General features: G+C 38.4%; 1 protein-coding gene across 2 annotated transcripts; it reads left to right on the forward strand.

The window, feature by feature from the left end:
- The first annotated feature begins 1,265 nt into the window (after positions 1 to 1,265).
- alkbh3 (alkB homolog 3, alpha-ketoglutarate dependent dioxygenase) lies at positions 1,266 to 23,768 on the forward strand. Of its 2 annotated transcripts, none has more exons than XM_074633820.1 (11): positions 1,266 to 1,396; positions 2,923 to 3,008; positions 3,798 to 3,907; positions 4,028 to 4,062; positions 4,185 to 4,232; positions 6,104 to 6,207; positions 9,774 to 9,862; positions 10,168 to 10,377; positions 11,862 to 11,960; positions 13,574 to 13,715; positions 23,539 to 23,768. In XM_074633820.1, exons 2-11 carry the CDS (start codon positions 2,933 to 2,935, stop codon positions 23,646 to 23,648), a joined length of 1,023 nt encoding a protein of 340 aa, XP_074489921.1. In that variant the 5' UTR covers positions 1,266 to 1,396; positions 2,923 to 2,932; the 3' UTR covers positions 23,649 to 23,768. The 2 variants fall into 2 exon arrangements, with proteins under 2 accessions (XP_074489921.1, XP_074489922.1); XM_074633821.1 differs by lacking the exon at positions 23,539 to 23,768 and adding an exon at positions 15,887 to 15,942.

Raw genomic sequence — 23,768 nt, forward strand, 5'->3', positions numbered from 1 at the left:
ATAGCTGAGATATGATCACAGCTTTTGAGATTTTTGGGATCATACTCCTATATTATATTGGCTCAGTAGCAATATAAACCATTGAGATCTGATCTTAAGTAAAAGTAGCAATTACAGTGTAAAAATACTAGTGTAGGTAAAAGTCCTGCATTAAAAAATGTGCTGAAGTAATATAGAATTATAATTATCAACATATAATATATAAAATTATCAGCAAAAGTGAAAGTGCTAATCATGCAGAATGGTCCGACGGTCTGGATGCTTCCTCATAAATACCTAATAATTTGTTTTAGGAAAAGCCTTTTATTCATCACCTTTCTAAAATAATTGTGGATGTAATTTTTTTTTTTTAAATATTCATCTACAAAAATATTATCAATAAGACCCTTAAAATCATTCATAAATATTAATAAATTCATATTGATCAATTCATAAATATTACACACTACTTGCAGAATTTTTTTTAAAAGACGTGACCACAAACTGCGTTTTCTGTGATGAATATTTAGAAACAATTTTACACCTATTTTGGCATTATTCTCACACCAAGAAATTCTGGCAAGACCTCTGCAGATTTGATATTGATCATATCTTTAAAGATTTCACATTATTATGGGGAAATGGGATGTTTGGTGTCTTCAAAAACCCAAGAAAAGAATACAAATATATTTTATAGTAAATTTGTTAATTATGTTTGCATTTTTTATTCATAAATGTAAATTTAACAATTAAAATATATATATATATATTTTGTTTTCCTGAAGGATGTTGAGCAATATGTGAAACTACTTTCTAATTCAACTAACAGAAAGGTTATAAGATAAGATAAGATAAGAACTTTATTAATTCCAAAGGAAATTCTTGTGCCAGAGATTGCTCAAAAATACAATAAAATTACAAGTTCAAGTGTATAAAATAAAAAAGTACTATTTCTAGCACCAGTGCCTAATAGAATAACAATTAAGTAAGATACATTTATTAAAATGAGTAAATAAGATAAGATAAGTAAAATAAAAAAGGTAAAGTAAGCTAACAAACAGAAAAATAAGTAATATTGCACATGTTGGACATTAATATTGCACACAATGAACAGTGATATTGTACATATCTGTTTATCTGTATTACATAATATTGTTGTCTAGTGTGGCTCTTTTGTTATTGTTCTATTTGTATACTATCCCCAAATACTGAATCTGTATTATGATCTTTTGTTTAATTAAATTAAACATAAAAATCCGGACGGAACCTATTTTTCGCATCTCAGTTCCGGGTCGGATTTGTTTTTGTGTGACACCCTCACCACGGCTGTCAGAGCTCAGGCGTCTCAGCTGAACTCAGAGTAGCTGTAGTCTCTTTTCTCTTTTCTCTGTAGTGTTGCGCTTCAGCAGACACTTTGGTAAGTAGTTTAAAGATTTAATTCAACATTAGTCAACCGGATGTTTATTGTTTTTAATTCTGACCTTTACAAAAGTGTTTATTTATCTTTAAGTAGCTTCAGACTAGCTAACAGTTAGCTGAAATACTCTTTATTAGATTAAAGGTCTGTCAACATTTCACTGAAATGCAACTTCATCTAAGCAGTTATCAGTACTTTAACTATTAAATCATAACTTAATTAGACCCCATCACTGAATAATACACATAATATCAGAATCAGGTTTATTGCAAAGTAGACTTTCACATACATGATTTTGACTTGTTATCTCAGTAAGAGAAAAGATAAAACAACTACAAAAGTCAATTATCATAAATATAAAATATACTAAAATATATCAAACATCTGTATGTTTTTAAAATGAAAAGACCTGTACAGTAATATATATATATATATATATATATATGTGTGTGTATATATGTTCATATATATATACACATATATATGTGTATATATATATATATATATATATAAATGTGTGTGTATATATATATATACACATATATATACATGTGTATGTATGTATATATATATATATATATATATATATATATATATATACATATATATATGTATATATATATATATATGTATACATATATATATATATATATATATATATATATATATATATATATATATATATGTGTGTATATATATAGGATGGAATGTATTTATTACAGAATAAATAACAAGAGAAAAGTCAACAGTTCATGTTTTTCTGTGAGTATAGAAATAGAAAGATGATAATACAGATGCTACTTAGTTTATGGTATTTTGCGACTGGTACATTTATCACCGATCCCGATTTAATTTTTTAAATGTCAGTAACAGCACAAATTAATTTCCAGTGTGATTTATAATGTTCAAAATCTAGCCAAAATGCTTATTTTTTATCAGCAGCTCTTGAGCAGGTTGATGTAAAAAAATTTAAATAACCAATCAAGACAAAAAGCAGACAGACAAACTACATGAAAGCTCATGCAGTGTAATACGGCATACACGAAAATAACCCTTATAAAGCAGACATTTATCATTTAAAACATTTATCATAACTACAGAATAATAGACTTAGCATCACAAAGGACTACAAATCTAAAGCATTACCACCAAATACTAAAGGCACATAGTAGTACACACAGAAATATGCACTTATAGAAGAAAATAGAGCAAGACGTGTACAATTATTTGTACAGTTCTCTCAATAGCGGATTCCACCGCTGTCGTTGTCATTGATAACTACTGCTGGCAGACATGTGCTACCTCTAAACCTGGTGTTGGTTCTCTGTCCTGTTTTAAAAAATCAAATGAAAAAAGGCAAATTGGATTGTCATCATTCATTGTGACAGAAGAAAGAAGTTCTTGGTTTTATAAATACTAAGAAATCTAGCAGTCTGTACTCTGTTTGACTCAGTAGTCTGTTTATTTGTGGAGAATTTGTTTCCATGTTGATAAAAGCTTGTTCTTCTTCCTTGGTCACCCCACAGATGTGATGTGATGTCAGATAAGCGTCAGCGTGCCAGAGTCCAGGGCTCCTGGGCCAAACCACTGCCAAAACCCTCTGGACCAACAGGTAAGTTAAGGCTCAATGTATATACTGTTGTAGTTGTAGTATGGGATTCCCTCTGTCTGCCCCTCACTGAATGAGATCGGAAGTGTTTTCGGCACAGGCAACGTATAAGAGGCGTGACTCAGTTGTAGTTATTTAAGATGATCAAACTTTCTGCTCTTCACCGTTTGTGTAGCTTCTCGTAAGGCGCCGTTCTAACTGTGTTCTTTAATGATACCTTGATATTACTTTTTATCTTGAATGGAGTCTACATCCAATTCAAAGTGCTACAATCGTGACATGATGTTTACAAGTGAAAACAGCTGCTGACGGTAAATTATTATATCAATAAGAACATTCTCTTACATTCTAATTTACTGTATTTCATGTTCTGATGCAGCTGTGCCACACGTCATATTTAATTGACATCGCTTTAAAATGACGTGTCCGAGGCGAGGATGTCTCATTTGTTAAATGCCTGTTGCCTCGACTCCTCTGTCCTTGCGTATCTTCCTCGCCTCGCATCTTCTGTGTGAGGGACTAAGACGCGAGGAGAGGTGTCGAGGAAAGGAATGGGAAAGGAATGGGAAAGGCCTCTGTGCTTCGCGCCGCCCAAGACGATTGTGATTCTTTTAAAGAAATACAACAAGCCAGAGCGTTTTTACCGCTATACCAGAATGATAATGCAGCCAGACCTTTTGACACAGTGCTGTAGAGATAGGTCTGGCTATGTGAGATATAAGAGATATATGTGAGATATTAACCTGCCTGATATGTAGACAACAGCTTCTTATTTATTTATTTTTCTACCAGGTCCAGCCCCAAACAACCAACAACCCAAAAATGTTAACCCAGCCCCTAGTTCTTGGGGATGTGGGCCACAGAAAACACCTGCGGCATTTGAGTTTCACCAGCCCACCAAGGTAGACAGTAAACATAAAACGTCCCAGTTGAATTCTGGGCAAATTTTGGTGCTTTACAGCCTGTAAATGTTTAGCAGAAAGTGTTTACTGTTTCTCTGTTCTGTCTATTCTACATCACAGACAGTTAGAGATGTTCCACCAGAGAAGGTGATCGAGTAAGTTACACATTTGTATCTTCACTGTATAGACTTCTCTTATCTCATGATGTTTTGGCTTGTTATTTGGTTGTATATACGACGCACATGTTGGCTAACATACATTATTTTGTTATTGACAGGCAGGCAGGTGATCATGAGATCAGCCATGGACCATCAGGAGTGTCCAGGTGAGTACAGTCTAATTGTTTAGATGAAGAAGTTTAAACCAAATTGAAAAAAGGGGAACAAACAATGATGTGATTTTACCAAACCAGTGTGATTAGTGATAACAAATCTGTGATTGAGTTTTAAGTCCACTAGATGGCAGTCATTCCACGAGCAACAGTGTATATAGCTTCCTGCCTCACTTATGTTACCTACTGAGACACATAATAATAGAAGGCCATGTTTTTAATAGACACAGAATACGTAGTAACATGTGCCAGAATATTACATTTACCTTTTAGGCATTGGACTGATGCTTTTATCAACACTAACGTACATAGAGCTTCCAAAATTACAGACAACCAAGAGCAAGGAAACTAAGGCTGAGGAACCTTACAATATTTTATAAAAATAATAAAATAATACATCTATAGAGCTTTTAGAAAGGTGCCAACTAAAAGTATGGCCTTTCCTAAGAAATATATATCTTATATATCAATATTCTGTGATTGATTATGTGACTGTGACCTGGATTGGTGATGTATGAGCTTTGGAAAGAAGTGTAAAAGGAGAAAAAGAAAAGGGAAAAAAGATTTTTCAAGTCAGATTTAAATCTATTTAACACCTAATTTCTCTAATAATTAGGAATCTATTGGAAGATATGGAATATATTATTAATAAGCATGTTTTCTTTAGTGAATAATCAACTGAAAATAAGAATTGTTGTGTTTCCGTTACCTTAGAATGAGCCGTTTATCTCTACATAGGGAGTGGGTCCTCTTCACGGAGCCGGCCCAGAACGGACAAACCAAACATTGGCTCTAGATAGGACCATTTGTGTTTTCACGTTTTTGCATAGGCCACCGTTGTTCTTCTACACCAGGGGTGCACACACTTTTTCAGCATGCGAGCTACTTATAAAATGACCAAGTCAAAATGATCTACCTACTATAAAAATGCAAAACATATATTTATTTATAAATATATTGAGTATTCTTTATATGTACAATATATGTTGGTGTACCTTGCATAACTGCATGAACCCATATTGTACAATATAACTCTGTAAATTTTTTGTCATTACCTTACTCTGATGACTTGCACTGAATGGAATCAGCCAGGGATGCATAGTCCGGACAGTAGCTGCTGATAGCCAGCCTCAAGCACACTTCCAAATGATCATCAGTCAAGGTGGAACGGCATTTGGACTTAATAATCTTCATGTGGGAAAAGGCTGACTCGCATAAATAAGTGGAGCCGAATAATGCAGTCAAGGAGGTAGCACATTTCCTCATGTTGGGGTACTTTTCCTCTGTGAGTAAGTTCCAGAACTGTCCATGAGCCCTGGATTTAAGCTGAATGTCAGCTTGTAGTGTCAAAATCTCATCCTCCACTCCAGATGAGTTCAGGTGAAACAGTGTTGCAATTTGTTGGCTGACGTCTATTTTAAAAAAAAAAAAAAAAAAAAAAATGTTTTTAATTATTATTTTTTTTTTTTTAATTATTTTTTTTTAATGCCATGCGATCTACCCACACTACCTTTGCGATCGACCGGTAGATCGCGATCGACGTATTGGGCACCCCTGTTCTACACGCATGGCACACGGGAGACATTTCACTTGATTGCAATCTGCAATCTCACCGTTAGATGCCACTAAATCCTACACACTGCACCTTTAAATGTGTCAGAGTCGATAGTAAAGAGGTGACGGTGAAAGGTCCAGACTTGAAACAGGGATTTTTTATTGCTGCCCTAAACTTGTACGCTACCAGGGTACCTCATTGTGGACTATCCTGTACAAACACTAAATATACGAGCTACATACTATATATATTATGTCCATCTTACTCTTCTGGGTACTTAGTATGTGTGTTTGTCTTTCCATCTGTCCAGACTGCGGCTGCTGGCTGGGTTTCTCTCCCCTGAAGAGGCTGACTGGATGTTCAGTAAGCTGCTAGAAGAGCTTCCCTGGTCCCGGAAGACCAACTACAGACAGGGTGGGTACCAGGGGCTTAAGGATACGCAGTATGGAAGGGGTGAAATATGAGCCTACTGTATGATGTAAGCTGGAGGTGAACAGGGTTCCCCCACGTCAGTTCATGTCTGTTCTAGTTTCATTACAGTGCACTGTTGAACTTTTTATTATCCTGATGTTTGACGTATTTTTATGATGCGTATAAAAAATGAAAGTCTACAAAAGGCTACAAAATCCTCTAAATTAGTTAGAATATGTTTAGACTAGGGCTGTCAAAGTTAACAAGATAATGACGCCTTAAAGCAAATTCAATTTAACGCCACTCAGAAGGCGCTCACTCACGCAGGCTCAGTTTTAAAGCTACACTGAAGATACTGGCATCATGTGAAACAAGAAAACCTAATGAATCCATTGGTACCAACCATGTCATACGAGCTTGTCGGGAAGAACGCTAAATAACGCTCCAAACTCACGCTAAATTTTGGCGAGGAAAAACTGGCGATTTTTAGGTTGTAGCGAGCTCAGTTTTAAAGCTAGAAGTGAAGAGATCACGGAAACATCATATGAAATTAGGAAAGTACAAACTATCATGGCAATTTTCAAAGGGGTCCCTTGACCTCTGACCTCAAGATATGTGAATGAAAATGGGTTCTATGGGTACCCACAAGTCTCCCCTTTACAGACATGCCCACTTTATGATAATCACATGCAGTTTGGGGAAGTCATAGTCAAGTCAGCACACTGACACACTGACAGCAGTTGTTGCCTGTTGGGCTGCAGTTTGCCATGTTATGATTTGAGCATATATTTATGCTAAATGCAGTACCTGTGAGGGTTTCTGGACAATATTTGTCTTTTTTTTGTGTTGTTAATTGATTTCCAATAATAAATATATACAAACATTTACATAAATCAAACATATTTGTCCACTCCCATGTTGATAAGAGTATTACATACTTGACAAATGTCACTTTAAGATCAATTTTTGAACCGATAAAAAATGTGTGATTAATTTGCGATTAATGGACAATCATGCGATTATTCGTGATTAAATATTTTAATCAATTGACAGCCCTAATTTAGTCTTTTTCATCATTGTTTTGTGCACATGCCTGATTTTTTTTTTATTCACGTTAGCACTGTTTATCTTGAAAAGATAGAAGGCAAAAGCAAAAAACTGCAGCCTCTCTCTCCCTGCACGTGCGTAAGTTGTGCAATGGCTTCATTTTGCAAACCAATTGGTGTTTTCCTTTAAAAGGAAAGAATAACTCACACTTTGTGCCCAGACAGACTATATACAGAGAGCCTGTTGAGCTGCAGCCAGACTTTGCCTCAGAATCAGCCTTTCGCTCAGCTGGCTCTCGTCCACGTTGTGTGTTACTCTGCGATATCTCCTTAGCAGACAAACAGCACGATAAGACAACGAGATGATTTCCAAACATAGATCATAAAGTAGTGAAATCTCAGTCCATCACTGTTGAGCCTTTGTCAACAAAGTCCACGTGATGTTTGGGTTAAAGAGGAAGTCGTGGAAAAAGGATGTTAACCCCTCACCAGTCGCCTCTCCTACGTCCTCCGTCATCTGTCTTGTTTAAAACCCCCTTGACTCAGTTTTTCCGACCATTACTCGCAGCTCTAAATTGGATCCTGTGAACGAGTTAAGGTTTTGTTAATCTTTTACCCCTGATAACATCTCTTCATGGAAAGAGTAAGGCTTTTGATTAATGACCACACATATTTATAAGTATTAGCTCCAGAGGCCCTGAATAATTCAGCGCCATAAAAAGCGATGGCTGCTTGAGCAGTTTGTTTTGGTTTCACCGTGTTCTCTAACAGAGGGACGGCCAAAATACACTAATGGCAGAGAATTGGTTCTTGGAAGAGATCTTGTTTTCCCAGAGAAAGAAACATACACCAAGAACCACAGACGAAGACAGACAGAGACATTTAGATGTTAACCTTACCTTACCTTCTGCTTGATTCTGGTGCAGATGATCATTGTACATGTGTGTTAACGCTGGAAAGGAATATATTAAGAACAAAACCATGTCAGCTTTCTGCCCTACTTATAGTTGTCATACAGCAAAAAAAGAGGTAGCTATGAAAACAGACTGGATCCATTCTCTTTTGAAGTTGAAATTGCTGTGACCCAATTACTGATGCAATATAGAGATGGATATGAGAAAACTGTCCACAGCTGCAGCTGTTCTCCATAAGGAAGAAAAAGGGTTACAGTGTATTTAAAGCCTGCAAGTGGTTGAGTGTTTATACTCAAAAGATAGGAGTAGTATCATGTTAATGGGCTGCAACATGCAGAGCCACCTGTATAGCTTTTTTTTAAATTCATCGATCAATAAATCACTACCACATTCATTTTCAGATATCGGCTCCAAGGCTGGATATCGAACCTCAATAGTTTTTGAGTACTGATTGAAATGTGTCTGTAGCATAGCTACAGTATAGTATAAAATATAAAAGTATCAAAAAATAAAAAAATGGTGAGACTTTTACTTCTCTGAAACTTTCTCTGATTATATTTTATTTAGTCAGCAGTGATGCTGGCTGTGTTCAGAGTTCAACTAGAGAGGGCAGTGAAACACTGCTGTCCAGCCTGGCGTTAACTTACGCTTTAGGATTGATGTATTGAGCAGTTTGGCATATTTTTATTAAATGAAAAAGAAAGGTTTAAAACACGTTTATATTCCCCCAAATCACCTGATTCTATCAGGCTATTAAATAGGCATTATCGGTTGCTGTAAGCATCATAGATGTGGGTGAGTAGGGGCCTACTACGTTGAAAAAGTGAAAGCGAAACTTAAAAGCAACACATAAAACTGAATGAAACGTCACGTTTTGAACACAAGCAAAACTGCTTCTCTAGGTTTAGGCAACAAAACTACAACTTCTTCAGTTTTATGCAACAATGCCACTTAGTTAAGTTTAGGATGAAACATTGTGTTTGGGCTTAAAATAACGTTTTCAAGAAGTGAAAGAAAGTGAAACATAACACTTGTGAACACAAAGACAACTACACCGTGTTGGTTTCACACAGGATGCGACTCCGGTCTCCTGGGTGGAGGACCTGTGTTTTGTGTCCCATCCATCGCCCCCAGATATACGCCCCATATGGAGTTTTGTGGTGTCTATACTAAAGCGCCTGACTTCCGCTTCTGCTCCTGTTATAATTACTACGGTCGCTGTTGTGTTCTTTTATACCTTCTTTTGCTGATCTACCATGTGAATAGATGATAAAACCTGATGTTGGATGTAGAAGGTCCCTATTGACCCACATGTACGGTGCTTTTAGCGACCAATGATGCCTATTTAATAGCCTAATAACAGTCTAATTGGTATCATTACTAAAACTCAGGTATAATTTTTCCACCAATATTCAAAATTGTAAAATACTGAGCATATATAGTCCATAGTAGTCTCATTTCTGTGACTGTAAATGAGGGATTTATGGGATTACATTTTGAGAACTACATTTTATAATTACATTAGATCTGCAGATAGAGGCTGCAACTCCTCCTGACCATAGTGGTTCTTTTGAGGTAAAGGTGTATTTGTTAATGTTTGTTGGTCCAGGTGAGGCGTACGAGGAGCCCAGGCTGACTTGCTGGTTTGGAGAGTTGCCCTATACATATGCTCGCTCCACCATGGCTGCCAACGCACAGGTTAGATAAACTCATGAAGCCTCCGAGCCACCAAGACCAATGTTATGCACACATTTATTTTATTTATTTATATGTTTCTATGTTTTTCTGTTTTGTTTCTTGATTTCTCACCAAGGTGCTTCTTTTATTCATTTTTTAATCATTTTTCTTAGATTATTTTGTTTTCTCTTGCTTGTTGTGTTGTTGTCTCATTAATCTTGTCTCTTTGTTAACATTGTTTTTTTTATTTACATTTAGTTTATATATTTTACTGTTTATCTTCTTAATTATCTGCTGAACTCTTTTTCTCTTTTTTCCCCTCATAGTGGCATCCATTGCTGTTAACCCTTCGCGAGGCAGTGGAGCAGGCGAGCGGATGCAGCTTCAACTCACTGCTGTGTAACCTGTATCGTGACGGCAAAGACAGCATTGGCTGGCACAGTGACGATGAGGCCTCCCTGGGTAACAAGCCCATCATCGCCTCCATCAGTCTGGGCGACACCAGAGTGTTCAGCCTCCGCAAGCAGCCTCCACCGGTGAGATGATGGTGGAGCATGAAAACTGGTGTCCCTTCTTACATAAGGACTAAGAAATATTTATTTACGTACTTATTAAAGGGCGGGTCCATTATTTCTTTATATCATTCTGTAGTTTCTCAGTGGTGTTCCTTATGTATTCAAATCTAAAGTACGTGTGTTTCACCATCACGATTCTATTTCCCTAAGCCCTTCCAAAAACTTTTTCCCACATGACCTGACGTAGGTTTCTGCATGATGCCGCTGCTACATGTACAGTATATATACATCTCTATAGTCAGTGTACTAACGTTACATACAGTAACTTAGATGGTGGTCGGCACGCTCCCTGTTTGAAGAAGCAGACAGAAGAACCGGCACAGAAGCTATTGCTAAGCAACGTACTTCTGTGTGGACGCCGCGTTAGTTTGGATCTGAAAGTCACACAATAATACAAACAAACTAACTGATTGATGCAGCAGTATTCCAGCAAACTCCCATGTTCTGTGAGGTCAAATTACTGTTTTTGTGAATGGAGTCTGGTAGCGTTGAAGACAGGGATATAACGGCTTCAGTCCCCCCCGTCAGAAAGGTCTGTCTGATGGCAAAGTGAAGCTGTGAAAATATTCTAAATTTAGTTTACACTTTATACTGTACATACAACCCCAGTTCAAAAAATCCAAACTAACCCTTTCAGTTATTTCCAAACTTATTGATTAGCTTCGATTAGCTTACTTTGGTAACCCACATCACTGTTTTTTGTTTTGCAACATCTGAGTGGGCGTTTCCATTTGAAAACAGCGGAACAGAACGCAGATGGACCCGCCCTTTAAGTATATTTTGCTTCTGAACACTAAATGCCTTGGAGTTATTTTCCTGTCCTGCTCTTATACTTGCTTATATGCTTGCTTTGTTAATTTAGAAAAAAAGTCTTGTTTCATTGTTTTGTCCTCATCCAGCTCTCAGTATTCATTAAAGTGTTCTCATAAAGTATTCGATTTGGCCTTCTAAAGCCTGCAGACACTCTTTCTGACCTTTTGCTGTTTCCCATGAGCTAGTTTGGTGGTCTGACTTGGCTCACAGTCAAGGAGGCTATCTTCTGTCTCCACCGCACGCTACTTAATAAAGCAGAACTGCTGTACAAATCTTAATAAAAACAAGTGAGAGGAGTGCAGAACAGCAGCCAAGGTGAGGTAGTGAAAGACACACATGGGAAGGCTTAAGTCAGGTATTGTGTTTAGACTCAGCAGAGTATTCAGAGGCCTGTGTTTAATATTTGTCTGTTATTTGAAGTGTTAAAGTATACACTTCTTAGGAGGCAGGCTTCATTAGTCATGATGTTGGAGAGTTGTTGTGGCATTTAGTTGTGATTTGCAGGTAACAGAATGAGCCTTCAACTTGTTCTCCTTTGTGCATTAATGTGTGTTTTAGTCATGTGACAGTACATTGTACCAATTTTGGGTGTATGTTATTATACATTGTGCTTTACTCTCTGCATGTGTTAGGAGGAGAATGGGGACTACACTTATGTGGAGCGGATTCGGGTTCCTCTGAGTCACGGGACGCTTTTGGTGATGGACGGAGCAACACAAGACGATTGGCAGGTAGGCTCCACAAATCAAATGCAGGCAAAATGGCCACTAATACTTCGAAGCTCCAGTGAGAAATATTCGACCATACTAAAAGCTTCGACTGCCGTTGGGTCTTTATGCGTGGAGCATCCCTTTGGATGGAAAAACGGCTACATAATGTGCAATAATCACATCAAATAAATTACAGCGATGGCCCATAAAAACGAATTTGCTCGTATGTAGGCCTAAAAAAAGAAATGAATAGATAAATATACTATAGCCTATAATAAAATAATAGACCTGGCTTTGTTGAGACTATCTATCAATCTCCTCTGTTGCGTTTCAGCACCAGGGACGGCGCAGCAACGACACACGTTCACTCTACACACAACAAACAGCGTTATCCGTCTGAAAATAACTAATAATAATTCATGTTGATGAATAATGAATAATGAAGAATTACTAATCTTTATTTCATGGGCTATTTGGGATTTTTAAATTAATGCATGAAGAAAAAAAGTGCGTGCGTGCGTGCGTGTGTAATAAGAGTGTGAACGTGTAGCTGGTTTCTGTTGAAAAACATCGGGTTGCACGCAACAGTGACAACATGTTATATTACAATAGTTTGAATTTAATATTGACTAAATGTTTTCCGCCTTTGGATAAGGCAATAACTGCTGTCTAAAATAGGTCATACTATTTAGTTTTACTTTTTTTATACCTAAGTAGAAACAAGGATGGATAACAAAACATGTCAGATAAACCACCCCCAGAATAGAAACCATTATATGTCATTATGTGTCATTCACACGGTCTTTTAGCTGGTCACGCTAAAAAGTAAATGAAAATTAAAAGGAGTGTGAGAACAACAAAGGGGACGAAGGGGAATAAAGAGAGGGAGAACTACAAAGAGGTTTTAGTTTAAAAGAAAAAAAGGGAAAAGGTCACAGGTGTTTTATGGCGACACCTCCCTGAGTATCTCAACAAAGGTTTCATCTCTCCTCTAAAGATGTTGCCAGAGAAAGAAGATCACACCGTCCATTAATTCTTCCTCTGTCACTGCAGGCCTGGTCTGCCTAATAAAACCTCCTGGCTCCGCTAGAGAGGTTTGGAAGTGAGTGCTAAATATTTAACTAAACCTGTCAATCCTGCTAAAGTACTTCATTTGTTTGAAAAAGGATACGGGGTTATTTCTGCCTGTTCTTGACTCTTTCTAAGCAAACCTTTCACCTCCTTTTTGAGATGTAGGGGAAGGAGGAGTGTGTGTTTGTCTCTGTTTTTCAGAGCACAAGATGCACATGTGGAAATTATTCCCTAAAGGTCCAGACATAAATGAGTTGAACTTTTTGTCTGTGCTAATACGGAAAATGTGTCTGCACTGTTTTTGCAAAGGGGGATACATTTGCCTTTACCTCATATGTGAAATAAGAAAATGGTGTTTGTTGACTGTTTTCACGTTTTCTGGTTGACCTGTGTCTGGAGTCCAGAGGTCAGCTGCAAAACAAAAATACGCTGTTTAGGAAACGCCTGGAAAAAACATTTAACCACTGATCTAAGCCAGTTCCTCCTAACTTCATATGAATCCTTCTGGATAAAAAGACCAACACGTAAAACACAACTTTTATCTGTCTCTCTGTCTCCACCAGCATCAAGTGGCTAAAGAGTACCATGACCGAGGTCCACGCATCAACTTGACCTTCAGAACGATGCACCCAGAGCCGGAGGGCTACCGGCCGGGGACCAAGCTGCGATTCCTGCCAACTGACCGTAAACTCCCCTCAGAGTCGGGTACTTAAGGCTGAGGAAACTAGTGGTTCTGCACCTCAAACATTGATCCACACAATGATAGATCTGATGGTTGGAGTGTGAACAAGACTGTAGCTAATGACTGATGGAGAGATTTTGTAGTGAACGTCGTCGTCCTTCTCAGTGAGCTTGCAAGCAATTTCAGCTATTTGAAACAAGTCTTGTAAACACATCAGGCCCCAGTATGAATAACGGACTCCTTCATATTAAACAAGGAGATTTGCAGGTCTGTGATTGTGGTGATTATCAGATATCAGTGTTTTCGGAGAAGCTAACCAGAAGAACTGATGATAATGAAGGTTTAAAGGCTGGATAAAATGTCTGCTCTGCATATTACTTTGACTTGTTTGTTCAGCACAGAGAGTTGTTTCTGTTCATTTCAGTTAATAATTTGATACAGTCTTTGGTTAGTATGCCAAACTTTCATTTCCTACCCAAACAACATGTCATGAAAGGTGTTTTTATGAAAGACAGTGCCCCATTGACTGCCCAGCGAGTCACTGTTGACGTGCCTTGTTTATCTTTGGGAGCTTTTTTGGAGATAAAAAGGGAAGAAACAAGTAAAGTGGCCACTTACAGGCCAATTACAGCTCCATCAGGTCTGGAATTAGTTAATTTGTTCTGTTGAATAAGATTTGTCTGATCAGTCCCTCAAAGAGGTAGTTCAGGTTTTTTAAAGCTGCTAATATAACTTGAAAAAAGTTCATCTGAGGCGAGCTTACACAAGTGTTTTGAGATAAGATGGATAGCATGTGCACAGTTTAACTTTGGTGTTTACAAAAACAGTCAGCATAGTTGCATTTTCAATATGCTGTGTATGAAATTTGAAGCTTGAAGAACTTGAATTAAAACGTAAAGTGTTTAGTATCAAATTCATGATTTTCGAAATTCCTATAGTTTTAAGGTAACGGCATTTTGGTTTCTGCATATACCTCCCTGCATAAGTTCCATGTTTATTCTCTTCAACATGACATCAGTGTATCAGATAGGTCATCAATACTTGTGCTATTGTCATTTTGGCAGATTACCAGAGCTACTTTTTATGGAAAAAAAACACTTTGGGTGCTATTCCAACATGGTTGACATCTAAAAAGCGTGAAATGAAGAAAGTACATGTCTTAACGGGGGATACACACTACTTTAACGGCCCATGTGATGGGATATTCTGTTTATTTTGTAATGTTAAAGAGATGCAAGAGGTGTTCTTGATTGCTGTGGTTCTGAAATAAATAATTATTCTCTGAATTATCTTCTATTGTGCTTTATGTTAAAAAAATCTGATATTTGTCACATAACATAACTTATTTAATATATTAAACGGAATTGAAACCCTTAATTTTCAGCAGCGCTAACATTTCATATGGAACATATTGTGTAATATTTAACATTTGACTTTATTATGTAATAAAGTTTTTTAAAATATTGTCATGAAAATAATCTGTGCATAATGTTTGCGAAACAGAGGGGACAGTGAAAGGTTATCTCCAGGAGAGATTATGCAACCTTTGTTGTAACTATACCCAAAGATGTGATAAGGCTGTTTAAGGGAAACAGGTCTGTATCATTTCATATTGTGGTTTTAAAATCATGTGCTACAGTCAGAGTTTTGTTTTTGTTGTCATTTTGGTTTTATCCAACACATTAGATTTAAATTGAAAGGTGCTGACTCTCATTTTTAGGTTTCCTCGAGGGTTTTCACATCCATGTTGGATGAACAGAGTGGAAGTCTGTTCTACTATCTACTGTCCTTTTTGTAAATACTCCCCAACAGTCCTCTGCAGCTCGTTATTGCGCTACATTCTAAGCCCGCCACTTTTAGAGGTCCAATGAAATGCAAAGGATATGATTTAAATCCCTATTGTAACTGTACACGCTCAAATATTCTTTTTCACTGGGGAATACTCATAGTACAGAAGCTAAAGATGCTCTAACTTCAATTTCACTAGTGGAACGTTAACATTCAAAACCACCTAACATCTTGTCATCCTTTAAAGAGCAAGCTGAAACCCTGTTTTTGCTTGAATGCGGCCACTTCACAAATTAAAACGATGCATTCAAACTCAGACACACACACATGCCCGTCCTCATAGAACCATCTAACTTGTTGAAATGTTTACACCGTCTTGCATGACCCGAAGCATCTTTTTTTTTAGTGGTACTGGAAAGCAGCGACATCAGTCTCCACCTTCCTTGATGGCCAAGACGGTGGTTCAGAGCTGTATTTGTTTGATCTGCTTGGCTTAGCTTAGCTTAGTTTAGCAAGGCTTCAGCGGATGCAGAGACAAAGGCAAGTGGCAGAATAAAGGATGTGAACCGAGTGGCTGGTAAGGAGGATGTATATTTGCCCCAAACACTGTAAACCACTGACTACAGTGGTTTACAGTTGTAATACAGTTGTTTTTTTTGTTGACAGGGCAGCATTATTTCTCTTGAAAAAGGCAAATAATTACTGTTGTAATGAACATTATAGACTGAGACTAGGATCAGTTGATAGTATAATAAAGTGAGGGCACATGCTGTATGATTTACAAACTCAAAAAAGTGGATTTAGTGTCACTTGACACTGACACTGTAAATTCACTGCAGCCTCAATTTCCCAAGTGCCTTTCCATCCGCACAGCCATCACTGTAACCATGACAACTTCATCGGCTGCCCCATCTGACTCTTTCCTTACTTTGGTCTGCTGATGTGTTTAAATCTGACATGCCAGCCGTAGTCTTTCCCCCAAACTGCCTGACAATAAGAATCATAAACCTGACAGCTGTTTTCTTTACACCTCACACTCCTCCAGCAAACAGCTTCGGTAACACATGACAGAATAATAGACCGCAGGATGTATTTTTTTGTATATAAAAGAGGATTTGAGGACTCATACTGTGTAATAGGGTCAGCAGACCCCATTTCTGTGTGTGGGAGAGTTAATGAGGAAGACCCACGGTGAGTGCAGCAGGTTGTGTAATAGGTCCTAGGCCTTTTGTTGGTGCAGTGCAGGTGAGAGATGTTCCGTGCTGTGCCCGACTTTTACTGGCTCCTTCATGGTGGGCCTCCAGAGGCAAAGATTGGGACATTTTGTACCAGAAGAGAACGTCACACCGCTGAACGTGAAGCAGGTCCAGGCTGAACATTTGATTTAGCTTTGGAACAGTGCCTTATGTTCAAGACATTGGGGATAGTGTGTGTTTGTGTTTTGGAAATGTTTTGTATAGGAAATCTTGCACCTGCTCCCTGATTACATGTTGTTCTGGTAGATGTTGAGATTCAATCAGAATAATTAGGAAGAAAAATACTGCAGCGCCTTAAAATTAGTAAAATAAGGTTGTTAAATTGTCTACCGGACACCTGCAGCCTTCGTCGTTGCTCAATGATCCCATTTATTGCACTGTGCTGTTTATTTTATATCAAATATCTTTACAGCTGCCCTGATCAATATTTTTATATCAACAAAGGATCATTATTGACTCTGCAATGTGAGTCAGCTTTAGGGAGCATTTTAACATCTTCAAGCTTATTGTTTTACTTTTACAGCCTACAGTGTGTTTGGTTCAATCTCTCATCAAGCATTGTTAGTGAAAAATCTCTAGTACTCGTAGCTTTCTCATAGACTGTATCTAAGAAGTGGACGTAGTCACCTTGACATCACCCATTGGTTTGTGGACTGACGTTTTGGCCGTTGCCATCTTGTTTTTTTGCAACCAGGAATGAAATGGAGAGGGTGGAGCTCAGTATAACTAAACACTGAATAGACATTTTTAGGCGACCAAAATGTTACAATTAACTTTCATAAACTGAAAACACACTGAAAGGGTTAAAGTTCTAAGACGAAAACACGGACAACTCCCAGACTGGACAACGCCGTGGTAGCGACATGTCAATCACAAGGTAGCCCCGCCCTAAAGCATCCCCTGCTTTATGGTCTATCTGACTCTAAATGGGACCATAATTTACTAAATGAACATCATGCTGTATTGAAGAAGACTTGAAACTAGAGATTGAGACCATAAACTCATGTTTACAATGTTTACTGAGGTAATAAATCAAGAGAGAAGTACGCTCATTTTCTCATAGACTTCTATTCAATCAGACTTATTTTTGCAACAAGAGCAGTCGCCCCCTGCTTGCTATTAGAAAGAATGCAAGTTTAAGGTACTTCAGCATTGGCTTCACTTCTCAGACACGGAGGTCGTCCACTGAGCTCCGCTGCCCAAAGTGAACCAAAAAAAAAGAAAAAACATTGAATGCAGCTGTAACTATATATGAGAGCCAGCACATTCCCAAAATTGTATTTTGAGCTATACCAAATATTATATTTCAAGTTTAATTTAGTATTAAAGCTGCAGAACGCTTTAGTGCAAAATGTTCACATAAATTTGGTTGACTTAAATAACAGAGATATTTCTGTAATGTATGTGGTCATCTTAATTCCCACTACATATTCAGAATTAGATATTGTCTTCCTGTATCTGCAGCACTTTCCCAGCTTTCTCTTTCTGTTGTTGATGTTTTCCACTCTGCCCGGAAAGGAACTTGGCATGTGACTCGATAGCTAACTAACAAGCTGCCCGGCATTCCTGTGATAGCCACTGTTGGCTTGTTCCAGATCCCGACACCTGTTGTGCAGAGCTGGAAACGTTTGGGTTTACGGGAGCCACATCAGAGCTGCTGTTGCTGCTAACTCCTTTTTAGCTCTGGAGACACTGTATGGATTACACCTAATTAGTCCTCAGTCCAGCGACGTTCCTGTCCTGGCTGTTTACTGTGCCCACCCGATCTCCAGCCACCAGCCTCTGTAGTCTCACATTAGCAGACAGTGAACCGTAAACTACTGGGCCGTGTTTGATTAGAGAGCTTTAGATAGGTTGAGTGTTATTATGAAGTTATGAAAAGAAATCCAGTGGGGAATATATAACCATGTATATTAAGTACAGATGCAACAGTGTTACATAATGTTATAATTAAGTAACAAACTGACTTGCATAATGATTCTTAATTAATGTGCCAGCTGTTTGAGTATGTTAAACCACTTTTTTGATCTGGCACAATATGTTGAATGCCGTGCGGACTCAGGCTGCCTAAGGGGCAGTGGTGAAAAAATAAGAAGGCCACCGTGCAGCTGCATGCGGTGGGGCAGTGAAACAGGCCGATTCAAAATGCATTTCTGATCCACCATGATCTTTGATGTCAAAAATGCAACATGCTGGAGTTTGATTTGTTGTCCATGGTTATTGTATAGAGCTTTAATCTCGTTTAAAGCTGAAGTAGGCGAGATTGGAGCATGTGATTAAAGAAAAGGTTGCTATATCCTGACAGTAGTACATGAAACAGGTAACCTTAAAAAAATCATGTGCCTCCAGTGCTCCTAACGGTATCTGCAAGATTTCACAGACCGGAAGAAAACAAGCAGTCAGAGCTGATCTGAGGTCTGCTGTCCAGCTGCTGTCTATAAGAGCCGGCTGTCGATCACTCGCGAACTCCGATCAAACGGTCAAACTAGGCAGCGCTGATCAAATATGAATCAATATTATGTTACGTTAATGCCTATTTCTCTCCTCAAATGTTTTCAGAATCATCTTGTACTGCACGGTTTAGCTGTGAAATGAGAAAGTTTGTGACGCCGCCGCCATTGTGAAATCTGGTGAAGGAACGGCAAATTCTGGTCACATGACCGGAGCACAGCCAATAGGAACGCTCTCTCAATGAAATGACCTGTGATTGGTCAAAGTCTCCCGTCACGGGCTAGACTTTTTTAAAGCCTGAAATCAGAGCCATGAGGAAGAGCAGAAGTCTAGTTATCTCTCAGAACACTTGCATTACAATATGCTGAAAGGTTATTATGGAATTTTTGTCCGATGATGCCAAAAATATACTGACTACTGCAGGTTTAACTTTTTCTTGTTTTTTTAGTTTGTTTGACTAAAAGGATAAAAGGATGCCACATATCACAGTTCAGTAATACAGGAGGATATTTTCCCCGGAGGTTCATAACTGTACTGTGAGTTCCAGTCAGGCTGTCCTGTTTGTATTATGGGAAAGCTGCAGGTGTTTGAACGGTAATAAATTCTGGTTATATAGTGCAGCAAACTCACGTCTCTTTTGGTTGGGCTAAACCCTGAAGTTAAACATATCGTCAGCAAGTTAAATGGCAGATTGTCCATTTAGAAGAGAACAGTCAATGAACTTCTGATTGTGTGCAGGCCAGGCAGGATGTTTGCAGGTCAGTCACATCTCAGCACTGGAGACTGTGTCAGTACTGCTGCATTCCAGGAAACCGGCATCTTTCCATAGAGCGTACTGAATGAGTGATGTGTTTTAGTCTGTATGTATATGTCCAAATGTACACACCTAACTGTATACTGTAAGAATATACACTTATATTTAGTTTTACATCCGTGTGTATGTGTGTGTATGTGTGTGTGTTATATAATATAGTCGTAAGTGCAGTCTGAAGTCATGCTGTGATTTGCTGGGAAGCTGCTCTGGGAACAAGTTGACCGATTCACTTCACCCTCCCCTCCTCCCCTCTCCCCTCTCCCCTCCTCTCCCCTCCTCTCCCCTGGGCTTCATGACTTCACCGTCCTTTACTGTGCCTCCTCCTCCTCCTCCTCTCCTTCCCCTATTAGCCTCTTCATCTTCTCCTATCCATCCCTGTCTTCTATCACCTTTTTCTACTCTCTGTTGTCCGGCTTGGTCAAGTTGTCTTTTTCGGTCGGATCATATTACAGCTGCCTCTCGCTGGTCAACCTCTGAGAGCGATGAATAAGTTTATGTCTTTCTTCCTAAATGTATTGACTTGAGATCGGCTGCTGGACTTGAAAAAAACATCCCAGTCTTTCCCTGATGTTGCTTGTTTGGACTTACATGGAGTCACAAGCGCATCTTCCTCCTCTCTCTCCATCCTTCACTCCTCCTCCATCACAGTCCCTTGCTGTGTCTTTTGTATAAGTTGGAAGTAAGCATGTTTACGGACATTTACGGTAGATAGATGGATAATTTACAAAAAACTAATAAGCTTTACAATAATCTTCAAAAGTAAAAGCCCTTTCCTCGTGTTGGTTAAAAGCAGTAGCATTCCGTGTGTCAATCTCTCATATTTTCATTTGAACGCCTCGTTCTAATTTTGGATTTATTGGAAAACATGTCCTCAGTTGGTCTTACCGCGTCTCTCCCACTGTTTTCGATATCCGCCCCCTGCCCTGTGAAGTCATGTCTTTCCTGTGTGAGTTATAGCAGGGCTGGCACTGATCTCATGTTAACAGACGCGTCATTAGTGGCATCTTGACGACGTAACAGCTGATTGTGATGCACCGCCAATGTGGTAACACTTCACAGGCGGATTCAGAAGGAATACATTTTAGTTGTGCTAAGATTACTGTATATACAGTGAGAGAGACAATCCTGCAACCAGGAGGTCACAGCTATGGGTCCGATTAACAGCAGCTTCTTATCAACGAATCATTGGCCACAATAAATCTGTCTTATGAAGACATGTAGACTTATATTCATTTATTTAAGACTTATGTTTCCCTTATGAACAGTTTTAGGAATACGTAGTGCAGAGGCAAGGACAGGGAATCTTACCGGCTTCACAAGGTAAATAGTTTTTGTTGGACTGCTGGCAAAGACGGAGATACAGGTACCAGGGATCAAAGCCCGGGTCGAAGTGACAGTATCTCTTCTTTGAAAGAAGAGCAAAGACCGGCACTGAAGGTTTTTTTGAATGGAAAAATATGTTTTTAGATCTTCTCCCGACTGGCTTCAGCAAGAGTTTGATTGACAGATGGTTCATCCAATCACCTGCCAAGTATTTTTTTTGCCTGTGCCTGCTCTTTTCCAAACAGTTTCCAGTGACTGCTTCTCAGATGGTTCTGTGTAAACAAACCATCTGGTGGGTCAAGTTAGTGTGCCCCTGACTGCTGTTTTGACCTGAATTCTGATCTGGATGGTACTACGCTGTCTGTCCATTCATGTGTTATGAGGTGGAATAAGATGGATAGTGCAATTCTAATCAATAATAATCAAAACTTGACATTTAGAGGAGACTTGATACAAGCTGCAAGTCTTAAGGTCTTGTGCATTGACTTAATGTAGTAAATATGGTCCTCCGACACATCTAGATTCTTCCTGAATTAAAATTACAAACTAAAAGCATCAGAAAAAAAATCTGTGACACTAAAAACGTCATTTATCTGTGAATGCACGTGGTTGCGCAGCGTAAACAGACACAGTGTTCCTGCATGGGAATCCTTCCCGGTCTCCAAGTCTCACTCTATAAATAACCTTGTTGTCCCGATGGTGTCTCACTGACTCAGTCTCCAGAGAGGGAGGGTAAGGGGAACCGGGCCAACCCCCCAGAGGATGACATGTTTATTGATTTACAACAATGTTGCCTCTGTTGCCATCTCTTTTATTTTCAAGCAGAACTGAAGCTATACCTCTCTTTATGAAACTATACACCAGCTTACTGCATTGAACATATGGCTGCATAAATGTAAACTAGCGTTTGCAAAGTGATTAAAGTTTCCTTGAAGTAATTTATTAAGGCAGAATATGAATTTGTCACACAGCAATCATACAAACTGATCAAATGGAGCCTCTCTAAAGCTGATATTTGCAATTTTAGTGTTACAGTTTTAGTTGCAGGCAAATAACTCTGCATGGACACAATATGAGAGATGCATCTTCAATGCAGGGTTATTATAGTAAACTAAAACTGAAACTAAAAATGAAAATAAGCAGTGAAAAATATTGTTGTAAAACTGAAATTAAATAAAAAAAAAACGATATCCTTTAAGAAAAACTAAACTAAAATATAAATGAAATGAACACAAATTAATTTCAGTTTCAGCTTTTTAGCTACAGTATATCACAACCGAAAAAAGGAGACAGCATGAATTTCCGTCCACTTTTGTGTCATTGAACCACAGAAATTGAAGCTTGACATCCCAGATAGTACTAAAATTAAACATTAAACATTATGGCTATTCCTACCCAGATCTCCAACCATGTATTTTGCATATATTTATATATTATATATATGTAGCTACATATTTCTGAGACATTAAACCTGTTCCAAACTAAAACTACTATGAAACTAAAACTAAATATATAAATCTGAAATTAAAAAAACTAGCAAACTCACTCGAAAAGTAACTAAGCAGGATAATGTACAGCGAGCCGGTCATTGTTGTTAAAGTAACCCCAACAGGGCGATGCTGTACTCTCATCGCCCTTAAGGGGTTTCTTTCACAACAATGACCCGCTAGCTGTACATTATCCTGCTTATTACACGGCTACTTACTGAAGAAATCAATAATTTGACACAAAAACGGTCCACCAGAGTCCAACATCAGAACTGCGCCCATAGCAACGGTCTGTTATCCATAGCGACGGTCTGTTATAAAGAAATAGCAGACCGCAGAACGCCGTGATAAACCAGTCAGAATCGAGTATTCAACAAAGCCGTGTAATAAAATAAAATAAATAGTAATTGAAACTATTATAACCTTGCTTCTATTTAGAGCAATCCAAATACCATAATAAGATAAAATATTATATTTTTGTCATTATATTTTCAGAGGTGTTATACAAACAAAAACATTAGATTCACCTTGTTATATAAATTAATGCAATAACTGAATATTGAAACTTCATTGTCAGTGCGTCTGCTTAATGACTTGTCGTACGGTGTTGTAAGTGAGCTCACTCGTAGTTCTTTTAGGAGGGAGAGAAGATTTGATACAGTACCTGAGCTGCTGTGTTACTAACCAACTTTGATTCCCCTCCTCTACGCTGTCCCCTGACATTTAGGTTGCCATGGTAACAGGGACGTCCCATCGCGGTGGGTACAGGGTGATTTGCCGGTCCGGGAATGTGGCCTGTGGCGTGTACCTCACCTCTTGACCCGTGGACCTGGATAATGGATTTGCCTTGATTCTCTCTCTTTCTTTCTCTGTCTTGTTTCCTTTCTCTTCCTCCACACACTCAGTGGAAGTAATTCTCTTGGATATATTATGTCAATATATATATTATATACAGTA

Source organism: Sebastes fasciatus, chromosome 4 (genome assembly GCF_043250625.1).
Source record: "Sebastes fasciatus isolate fSebFas1 chromosome 4, fSebFas1.pri, whole genome shotgun sequence".
Lineage (NCBI taxonomy): Eukaryota > Metazoa > Chordata > Actinopteri > Perciformes > Sebastidae > Sebastes > Sebastes fasciatus.

Coding starts and splice junctions, on each gene's coding strand:
- alkbh3 (XM_074633820.1), top strand. CDS start 2,933: ATGTCAGATAAGCGTCAGCGTGCCAGAGTCCAGGGCTCCTGGGCCAAA. Junction 9,863..10,167: donor CCATGGCTGCCAACGCACAG/GTTAGATAAACT, acceptor TTCCCCTCATAG/TGGCATCCATTGCTGTTAAC. Junction 11,961..13,573: donor CAACACAAGACGATTGGCAG/GTAGGCTCCACA, acceptor TGTCTCCACCAG/CATCAAGTGGCTAAAGAGTA.